The sequence below is a fragment of the Pavona decussata genome, unplaced genomic scaffold (genome assembly GCF_977016875.1).
Source record: "Pavona decussata unplaced genomic scaffold, jaPavDecu1.1 SCAFFOLD_180, whole genome shotgun sequence".
NCBI lineage: Eukaryota > Metazoa > Cnidaria > Anthozoa > Scleractinia > Agariciidae > Pavona > Pavona decussata.
In genome coordinates this window covers 703,705-715,000 of record NW_028145590.1, presented here as the reverse complement: position 1 = coordinate 715,000, position 11,296 = coordinate 703,705, and the positions used below count along the sequence as shown (strand labels likewise).

Here is an 11,296-nt window from a genome sequence, read left to right as displayed (position 1 = left end):
TTTCTTTCCGGATTCTTTTTGTCTTCACTTTCCCGACACGTATTTCTTATTACAGCCTCAATCAATCATATAAACAATATCTCGAAATATCTTAAAGCTAAACTTCTGTAAACTTACCTGTCTTCCTTTGATTTGTGCTTTCCCATAACCGAAGTGAAGTTAAAAACCACCGTGATTCGACTCGATACACTTCAAAAAAACTTCCGATGCAAGCACTCGAAAGCGTCAATGAGCGAATCTTCGAGCATTTTTTTTTGTCGCATATGCTTTGAAGCTGACGTCATGAGCAAAATATCCTCCCCCCGGGGAGGGGTGTGTCCTGCGTGGACAAGTTCGAACACGTGTTTCGAGTGTCGCAAGTGTAGAAGAGTCAGAGGTGGACCGCTAAAAGGTGACTGGGTAGAAAAATAGAAGAATCTACCAAAACAATTCGACACAAGTGGGTTCCGACACAAGTAGATTCCGGATTCCAAAACTTTAGTGGATTCCGGATTCCAGCTCACTGGATTCCGGATTCCAACATAAAAAATGTCCTGGATTCCGGATTCCAACGTGAAAATTTCTGTGGATTCCGGATTCCGGATTCCGTTACATGGGGCGAAACAGTTGCAATGAAAAACGTAAAGTTTTTTAAACTAATTAAAACAATTATTGAAGATTTTGTGCGGGCTCCACTTCGCAGGCTGAAAAGGTTAATTTAATCAACTGGGTGAGGGCAACTGTAAGATGAATCCCTATTACTTTGATCTTCATACTCACACGAACAAGGCTGTACATCAGGCTGGGAACAGTCAGCTCCTTTCCTTCCCACAACACAGTTCGGGTGTTCCCCGCAAGGAGGGTGTTCGGGGCATCTGTAGCGATTGTTCACAAACACGGGCTTCTTGCCTTTTTCGCATTCCCTTGAATAATATAAGAAGAAATGCATTTACATGTGGCAACGCCACAAAAAGATCGTAGGATGGAGTTGACTTTTTCTTCGAAGGGGGACGGGGGTGGGAGAAACGTCACATTCAAATCTATCCCAACAGAAGAGATGAGAAGCATGGAAAACCGGACGATCGTTACGAAAAATGTACAGCCTAATTCTGCAGCCGCAAGAAAGGGGCTCAGCGTTTCGATTTTGAACAGAAAGGCAAAAGACAATGGGTTTACAGAAAGCATCTAATACATCACGAACAGGAGCCATAATCAGGCTCCTGATTTGAACAATTTTCGGTTAAATTTCTCAAAAATTAAACGAGGAAGTTTGTTTGAAATCATCGCATTTTTGAACCAGAGGCAGGCTTTGGATTAACTGCGCTTGCGCGACCCTCCAGTTCGGGTTTTACCGGAAAAGATTAAAAACGTGCAAGAAGATGATGTCTTTTTAAACGTGTGTAATCACATTTTTATATATCTTATTTATATATCTTGTAGATCTTGTACTCACCGTATTTTTATTCATGATTTCGATTGTAAAGACTCACGTCAGCTGAGTCTGATTTTTTTCAATAAAAACTTCAGCCATGAGAATACAAAGCAGGCGCAAACTTTATTTACCCACCTTAATACATAACGGTAATTTATAGATAATAGACAAGACAATAATATGAAAGATAAATGTATAGATGTAGGCTCCTCAGTGAGTGACACAGGCATACTCGGAAAAAGAAAATCCTATAGTTCTTTCAACAGTAGGCAAACCTATGACCTACCGATTACTAGTTCGCATGTTATACCACTGAAGTACAGTAAACTCGTTCGAGCTATGCAGGAGTTTTGTCACATAAACCTAGTTTAATGGCCTTAGCTCCCGCGACTCTTCTGTAGAGTATCCGCACTTGTAATCGGAAGGCCATAAGTTCGACTTCTACAATGCAGGTCAAAAGTGTTGGGACACTTAGCGAGATACTACTGAAATAATCTCCCCCCACCCCCTCCCCCCCAAGCAATGTTGAGATTTGACACTACAACACAGATTTCAACAAAAATACTGTTTATCTGCATCTTCCAACATTGTTTGGGGGGGAGGGGGGTGGTACGCTCCAATTGTGACCCCAAAAAGCCAACTTTACTTGGAATACATGATTATTGGACAGGTGTCCCAACTACTTTTGACCTGCATTGTAGCTGCTATGACAACTCGGGTTTTCTTTTTCGGAGTATGCCTGTGTCATGGATTGAAAAAAAAACGTCTATCAAGAAAAATGAACTTACGGTGGACAATTGCAATTCCCATCGGGGCCTACAAAACCTTTCTTGTCATCCTCACATTCACAAGGGGGAGGGGTGGTAGGGGCAGGAGTAGTTGGCGCAGTCGTAGTTCCGGTATAAGGAGTAGTACTTCCGGTATATGGTGCAGTACTTTCTGTTTTTGATGTCGATTTTCCTGTAGCCGAAGTGCTTAGTTTTGTTGTAGCGGTTGCTATGGTAATCCCCGTTGTTTTCCCAGTAGTTGTCGTTGAAGGTGGTGTAGTTGCGCAGCCACAGTTATCCTAAAATGAATCACAGACAGACTTCAACAAAACGTTCTTTGCGAATTCTCAAAAGACAACTTTTCTTTCAAGGTAGTTGTGGTCAAGTAGAAATTCAGTGGACAGTTATTAATTTAACCAGATAATTAGTTGGTCAGTTAGCCAGCCGACATAGTCAATTAGCCAATCAGTCGCTTAGTCCGAAAGTCAGTCAGTTAGTTGGTAATTCAGCCAGTTAATAAGTCAGGCAGGACAGTCCATCAGTCAGTCAGTCACTTAATTCGACAGTCAGTCAGTTAGTGGGTTATGCATAAGGCAGAAATCACTTAGTCCATCAGGCAATCAGTCAGTCAAATTACCTATTTCTTTAATTTTTCAGTGAGTTTGTGAGTACACTAAAGAGGAGCTAAGCAAACCAGTAAGGTATTTGATTAATCAGTCAGTCATCCAACTTGTCAGTCACTCAGTTAGTATGTCAGTCGATCAATCAGTTAGTCAGTCGTCAGTCATGCAGTCAGTCAGTTAGTTAGTTCGTTAGTTAGTTAGTTAGTTAGTTAGTTAGTTAGTTTGTTAGTTAGTTAGTTAGTTAGTTAGTTAGTTAGTTAGTTAGTTAGTTAGTTAGTTAGTTAGTTAGTCAGTCAATCATTTAGCTAGCTAGTTAGTTAGTTAGTTAGTTAGTTAGTTAGTTAGTTAGTTAGTTAGTTAGTTAGTTAGTTAGTTAGTTAGTTAGTTAGCTAGTTAGTTAGTCAGTTAGTCAGTCAGTCAGTCAGTCGGTTGATTTGCAAAAGAGTGGAATAGTTACTTTAGTTACTGAAAATACTCTACCTGTTTATTTCCACAGGAAAAGCAGAAACTGAAAATCGAACAAAATCACGTCAGAATATTTATCGATCACAACATAATTAAAATGAACCCATCGCAAACAGGCAGACAGACACACACACTTTACACGATAACTGAAATCAGCGTTGCTGGTGGGGTCGTGTACATATATCTTATTCGATGGTTTTACATATAATACGCGCGGATATTTTGCGAGTTGCGTAGTATTTTTCCGAGCCCCGAAGGGGCGAGGAAAAATACGAGCAATGAGCAAAATGTCCGCGCGTATTATATGTAAAACCATCGAATAAGAGATTTATTATTCCACTATTATGTCATTTCACCAAATAAGGTCAAGAGAACGCGCAAAATATGAGACCGTAATACACTGTAGTGTACCGGTTTGACCGGTTTACAACAGAGCGAATACGGACGGAAAAGGCAGGAAAAGGAGCAACAATGGCCGGACTGGACGAACCCAACTTTGACTTGTTTGGGTCCTTTGGACTTGAATTTTTAGAAGACGAACTCTTAACAGAAACAGACTATTTAACTGAACAAACAGAAACTACTGAAACAGGTGGTGTTGCTACAATTACCGAGCAAACAGAACAAACAGTAAGCGGACAACTGAGCGACGAAGACATTGACAATTTTATTGCTGAGAACAGAAACAAAAACACAACTAAAAAGACGCAAAGTGACCTTAATGTGTTTTACAGATGGGCAAAAAATGTCAACGAAACAAGAACTATTGAAAACATACCAGAACAAGAACTGGACAAAGTTTTGGCTCACTTTTTTTTAAACGTACGTAAGACGAATGGGGACGAATATGAACCTGATACGTTGACGTCTATGTTACGAAGTTTCGACCGCTTCTTAAGGGAAAAAGAAAAACAATACAGTATACTCACAGACAGACAGTTCACGAAGGTCAGAGAAGCTCTATCTTCAAAGCGAAAACAGCTTCGCCGTACCGGCAAAGGGAAAAAGCCAAACAAAGCTCTCGGACTGAGCGAAAATCAGATTCAGAAGCTGTGGGACGAGAAACAATTAGGATACCACACACCGCAAAGCCTTTTACGTACAGTCTGGTTTAACAACACCCTGTTCTTTGGTTGGAGAGCTCGTGACGAACATCACCGAGTAAGGTTTGGAGACTTCCAAATAAAATGCGAAGACGGCCCCCAAGGAAGAGATTATGTCGAGTGGATAACTGAGCGTGGAAGCAAGACTCGTACTGGAGAACACGAATTTGTCCCTGACCGCACGTTCAACCCCAAAATGTACGCAACTGGCGGATCACGTTGTCCTGTGAGCATCTTTAAAGAATATCTGGCAAGACGACCGCCTGAAATGGCTGCTGCAGATTCCCCATTTTATCTGGCGTCCATTGTTAAGCCATCATCCGATATCTGGTTCAAGAAACAGCCTCTGGGAAAAAATTCGCTCGGTTCATTTATGAAATCCATGAGCGAGGCCGCCGGGTTGACAGGCAGGCACACCAACCATTCGGTCCGTAGGACGATGATTTCAACGCTCAGAAAGGAAAATGTGGAGCCTTTAAACATCATTGGACTTGCTGGACAAAGAAACCTTAAGTCTTTAGACAGCTATTCCAGTACGTCCACAGAGCAGCAGAAGGACATGTCCTTGAAACTCAGCAGCTTCATCGAGGTATGTGATGCACGTGAGAAATCTGTCGCTGAAAGCCAAATACTGACGCCAAGAGCTGATCCACAGCGAGATGAAAGTGAAGGCAAACATTTGTTCACTGGAGCTGTCTTTAATAACTGCCAGTTTACCTTTACCACTGCCGATGCTGGCTCCGCTGCCGTCCATGCCACAGTTCCACAGAAGAAATTCAAGAGAATCTTGCCCCTTGTAGATAGTGATGATGAACTATAAAGAACTTTTGTTGTTCTGATTTATCGGAACTGGATTTGTCACTATAAGTTGACGACATTTCCCTGATTTTGAGACTTTCTTGAATATTTTGGAATTACAAAATTATTGTAAAACGTGGCTTTCAATGGAAGAATAGTTTTTGAAATGATGCAAGCTCGAAAACAAGTTTTTAGCATGCCAATCACTTGTCATTTTTCTTTTCATTTTATCCAATCAAATTAAAGACATTTAACTGGCTTTCTGTGTTGTTTACGTCATTCGTACGCGCCATATACCGATGGACAGATAATGCCGGGTGTATTTCAAAACTGTTACCAAAACAGAAAAGCCAAAATAACAAATCTTTCTGTAGCGGAATAATAAATACTAGTAATATACATAATTTTACCAAGCGGATTTATACGGGCAAGTGCGAAGGACACTTGAAGTATGCTGTTCACAATATCGTTTGTCTGTCTATGTGTATGACTGATTTTATTGGCTATTCCAGGTTTATGTGACTGTTGCAACTGTTTGTTTACAGAGGGAAAGCTTGGAAAGTGGATTATTCGGGAAAGGCCAAATTAAAAGAAAAATTCTCTTAACATCGTTATAAGACATGGTGATATTTGGGAAGCTGTAGACGCAGATAATTTGTTTCCGGCAGCCACAACAATAAACAGGCCAAGCTTCAACGTGATTCAGATCTATAACGTTAAACAAGAAGTTCCGCTATAAAAGGGCAAGCCCCTTCTTCCTTTCACATCTTTGTGGGTGTGAAATGCCAATTTAGACACCGTTCGGTCGTAGCAAGTTGGTGACTCAAGCGTACCCTGAAGAAATGTACTTCAAAATTTCGCAATACACCACAGTAATATAACACTTAAGCCGATAATGACGCAACGTTCTAACAAAATCAGATATCAAGGCATCTTTTAGCTGCTCAGTTTTGACCGTGCTATACCTGTAAATATCGAATAACAGAGTACATAAATCTAAAATATCTTAAACTTTATTGTAATTAGATGTACCAAATTAATAGAGGAATTCTTTCCGCCAGCTTAAGTTTAATTACTTTGACATAGGAATAAAATTATTACTCACTACAAACATAGTTAATGAAGGCAATGGTTAAGAAGCCTGACAAAATTCTTTGTTGTCTGTTTTGTAAGCATTTTTGGCCTTGACTGTGCACAAGCCACAATAGATTTTGAAATATGTTGGAAATACTTACCAATAGAAACGTTCCTGCTAAGATATCATTCAAGTAAGGACGGTGCCTACTAATGCGGTTTATTACTATGTGGGAAAAGCAGATCTTAGCAAGGGCTATTGGAATCCAGAAAGAAAATTGGGGGTAACCACACATTTTTTAGACATAATTAAGCAACGATTATTCTAAAAAGCTGTCAGATACAAAAAATGTATGGCATTTTTTTTTCCAAATTAAAGCTTTGCTATCTCTGAAAAATGCATGGTTACCACCAATTTTCTTTTGGATTCCAAGAGCACTTGCTAAGTTCTGCTTTATCTGCATAATTTTAAACAGCGAAAAAAAAAATCTCTGTATTAGTAGGCACCACCTATAGGAAACCCGAGTATCTCGAGATGCGCAGAACGTATGCGCAGTAACAAAAGTAGGCACCGTCCTTAAAACAAAGGATTGTGCACGGTCGCGGCTCTTCCAACATTAATTGCAGCACCATTGTTGTTAAGGCAAGGTTTCATAACCAGTCCCTCAATTAACTATGCTATAAAATGAAATAATGTCATGAAATACAAAAAGCTTGAACATACGGTTTCGGCGCGTAGCCACCAGAATAAAGTTTGGCGTTCAGTGCTGCTAACTCGAACCCCTTATCACCAAATCCAATCGCTAAACGTCCATTGACTTCCGAGAAGCCGATATTGAGAGAAAACTCAAACGGGCGACTGGACGATTTTTTAATACAATCACTGTTGCAAGGCTTTACAGCGGTCTTCAAACCAACTGGAACGTCAAGGCTAAGTCGAATGATCGAAAAGTCGCGCGTACTGGAGGTATCACCAGGGCTGTAACCAACTAAAGCAAAATGAATTAAAGACAAGTGAGAGGTCTTTAAAGGGAACGTCCACTCTGACAACAAATTGACGTTAAATTGTTGGAAATAATGTCTTAATTCTAAAATTTAATTGAAAAGTAAAATTAACATTCAAGTGTACTCAAAATCAGACATGATTGTTGCTTGTTTTTCGCTATTAAATTTCCCGTGCTTTGAAAAGGAAAAAAAAAAGGGGGGGGAAGTACGACCGCACGCGGCGTGCAGTCGTACTTTTTTCCTTAGATCACGCGCGCAAAGTAACGGTAAAATTATGCAAATTAGAAAAGTGAACTGTAGAAATCGCGCACGCGTGACAGAAATTTGGAGAAGTTTAATCACGTGACCTTTTGATAATTTCTCTACTCAAATCAAAAATTGAAAATGGGTCGCCGACTTTGATGTTACCATGGTAATAATAATTATAATAATAATAATAATAATAGCAATAATTAAGAATAAAACTTTATTAAGCACATAATTCAAAAAGTTAACACTTATTTGCATTGAAGCTGTGCAGACCAGATTTGACATGCAGTTTTTGTAAAAAAATGGAAAATGACTTCTCAAAATGAAGAAAAGTAATTTTCTGACTGTAACTTTCATGTTTTTAGGCCAAATTAGTGTTACTTTATTGGTTTTGAATACTTTTCGTTTAATTTTGGCGCTTTTCGGAAGTTTTGGGGAAATCCAGAAATCTAAGGTGACGGAGCTAAGATGTCCGCCATTTGGCAATCATGACGCAATCAACGTTCAATTTATCTTCCAAGTGCTATTTTCATAACTTAAATAATCTCGGAGTTATGGAGGAGGCCCCCAGCCTTAGAAGGCGAATAAAAAGTGCGTCCTAGATGGTGTTAAAAGATCCTCTAATATCGACGAAATAATCAATTTGTTTGTTTGTTTATTGGTCTCAAAGATTTAGATTTTCAGATTTTTTAAGTTATGCACTATTTTAATACGTTACAAAAGGAAATTATGATACATCACAAAAGTAACATAACAACAATATTAAATTAGTATACATAAATATCAAAGATAAAATGTGCGCAGTGACCAAAGGAGCTTAGGCTTTCGAGTTGGTCACTGCCACGTGCAGCTAACTGGCGTATAACGTGCAACTAACTAAGTAGCACAAAACAAAAGACAAGGAACAAGGAACGCATTAATTAACAAAAGCTACTACCCAACGGAGCAACGAAATATTGTCAGTGAATATTACTTACGGAATTTTTTGAAGACCTTTTTCCAAAGCTTGTTGAACCTGCTCACAAGTCTCCTAAGGAATCTCGGCACGGACGGTACCCTTAAAGTTATCTTGGGAACGAGCAAAAACTCTGCACCATATTCACCCTCAGCTCTAGGTCTGTCATTAGTGAGCCTACGGTTAAATTTGAGCTTTGAAGAGGAATGAAAATAGATGAGGTTACTACGTGGAGAGCTAGTAACTGAAATCTTTATGCTTGAGGTTATATTATGAGCTTGACATTACTATCGAAAGATAGTCAGTAAGTTCGCAGAATGATCAAAGAAATAGAAATCCAGAGTGAATGATCAAATTGTTTTAATATAAATCTTGCCGTATTACTCCACGAGTCGAGCGCCTCTGTGCAACTATCACAGATTAGATAGTTCACCACTAATTTTTCCCCGAGTTTGATTGGTCTAAATTGATCAGGTGATGTGATCACGTGATGTGATAGTATTCATCCACAGAGAGACGCTATCAGGCAAAACTGCAAAATGTGGTTAAAATATAACTATTTGAGCTTGACCAGAAATTGACTTGTGCTACGATTAAACTCCACTGACTGTTCACAATCCTCACAGCCAGTGAGATCGTGCAAGGGTTGAATAACATAGGACCAAAATATCGTCACTTTCTTGGCCAGTCAGGGACAAGATTCACGAACCCTCGTAAGTAAAGTCAGTTGTTAGTCCAAAAACAGACTTTCGCCAAGAAACGATACTTAGGGCTTTGTAAATCTGACCTCATGTCAATAATCAGTGACATAGCATCTACTGAGGATACACAGTTCTCTTCCCTCTAAATATGATTTCCGCTCTGTTTGTCAAAACGTCAGTAAATGTAATCAACGACAGTCCTTCTCATGACTATACTGACCCGGATGATGATCATGTTCTGCCGACTTATTATGAGTTCTTGGTTCCAAACATTTACACAGAAGCATTTCTATAGAATAGCACTGGTATGGGGGATATGCTCTCTTACTTTGATCACCTCTTGCCCTTGGTAAAGATCGCGCTATAATTCAAACCTGAAGGTGTTTGTAACTTACATGTGGCTTGATAGTCCGGCATCCTCCACGTCTTGTGCAGAATCCGCCCAGTCCCAACCGAGCGGATGATTTAAAATCAATCGGGAAATAACCTTTTCCCTAGTCAGAAAGAAAACACACAAATTATATGAGTAAAAAAGGAGAGCTTCAATAAACCCTTTTCAGCCAAGTACGAAGACCAGAATTTGCTTGTACTGACTTCCAACATTGGAAGCCATCTTCTAATATAAAAATTTATCTGCCAACAGTTTGGGTTGACACGTCATTGTTTACATGACTTGATATTTTCATGGCAACCATAGGTTTGAAAGTTCTGCTTTCGACTTTGTTTTTCTTGATCGTTTTTCTTAATGGAATACAAAGTTTTCCTTCGTATTGTTTAGAAGGTTTCAATCCAGTATGACAGTTTTCTAAGGTATAAAGTTTGGACAAATCGAGAAATTCAAGACGCCCAGACCCAAGATGGCGCTTTTACACAAAAATGTTAATGACGAAATTCTCTGGTCAAAATGAACCCATCATCTAAAAACAATTTAATCCCAGATTCACACCAAACAAATGTTTTTAGCATAGCTCTATTAAATGTTGTCTAACTAAAACATTTTGAATTTATCAACCCGTTCACACCTCTCAAGCATGTAGCTTTCTGTTAATGTAGAATAGCGTGAAACTAAAGGTGGGAAGTGGTAGCGAAAGAGCTCACAATTTTGATAAAGGAAGAAAATATATTGGTCAACTGCTCGTTTCTCGGTAAAACTGTTGCTTCTCGTTCTCTTATTACAAAAGAAAATGACATTATTACCCTGCCGCGCTCCATCAATGAAACACATACACCTTAAGGCCGGTTTAAACGATTTCAACATTAACTTCAAAATGCATTCAACACTTTGTTGAAACAAATGTCGGGGGCGTTTGAACAGGTCGTTCAACATTGTTGAAAGTGTAAAAAATGTTGAAAGCTTGTTGAAAGCGTGTTGAATCAAATTTAAATTGTTTTTTTCATTCAACATCCAAACAACATTTCCTTTGCTCTCGAAAATGTTGCGAATGGCGTTGAAGCCGTTTGATCACTCCGTTCAACATTTGTCCAACATTTGCCCAACATCCGTTGAACTTTTGTTGAACGAAAGTTGGTCAAATGTTGAAACCGTTAATACCGGCTCTTAGTGGGCTTAACTCGTCTATTTTCTGCCTATTCAAACAGTATTCAAGCGTAAACTTCCTCCTCTTCTCACCAATACAAACCGGCTATGACATGCCTATACCCTTGGCCGCGGTCAAATGGATCGGCTTTCAGTAACTCTGAGAGCTCAAAGCTTAGACGTTTTTTGTGAGTCTATGAGTTTATGCACTCATTTTACGATTTACTTAAACGAGTTAAAACATTTTTTAAAGCGAAGTATGTGAAAATTCCCTTCGCAAATCAAACCAAACAAGAGATTGGTCAGCTCTGGGTGTCTTTGTTTACCGTTTGAATCCGTGGCGGTTCACCAAATACTCAAATACAACTCATGCGCAGAAATTTGCCTCGTTGAACCTATACCTCATGCTTTACCTACACATGCTACATACAAAATGGCTTACTGTAGTCCAATACATTCTTACATACCATATAGACACCGTCGGAGACCTACCAGGAAGTCGGGACAGCACGAAGATTTCACAGGAGAAAGTTTGTTCCAGTGAAATCTTCGTTCAGTCTCGACTATCTGTCCCTGGATCTCCGAGGATGCCAATACCTCTTCAACCT

At 39.4% G+C, this 11,296-nt stretch overlaps 1 protein-coding gene across 1 annotated transcript in view; it reads right to left on the bottom strand.

The window, feature by feature from the left end:
• The window catches only part of LOC146463120 (uncharacterized), a 69,072-nt gene that overhangs the window by 24,299 nt on the left and 33,477 nt on the right, over nucleotides 1-11,296 (bottom strand). Inside the window, exons 26-31 of the mRNA XM_085084656.1 lie at nucleotides 9,547-9,645; nucleotides 8,473-8,644; nucleotides 6,966-7,230; nucleotides 3,282-3,309; nucleotides 2,200-2,477; nucleotides 760-902 (exon numbers count right to left, since the gene is read on the bottom strand). Coding sequence (XP_084940782.1) covers nucleotides 760-902; nucleotides 2,200-2,477; nucleotides 3,282-3,309; nucleotides 6,966-7,230; nucleotides 8,473-8,644; nucleotides 9,547-9,645 — 985 coding nt within the window. The remainder of the gene's footprint in view (nucleotides 1-759; nucleotides 903-2,199; nucleotides 2,478-3,281; nucleotides 3,310-6,965; nucleotides 7,231-8,472; nucleotides 8,645-9,546; nucleotides 9,646-11,296) is intronic.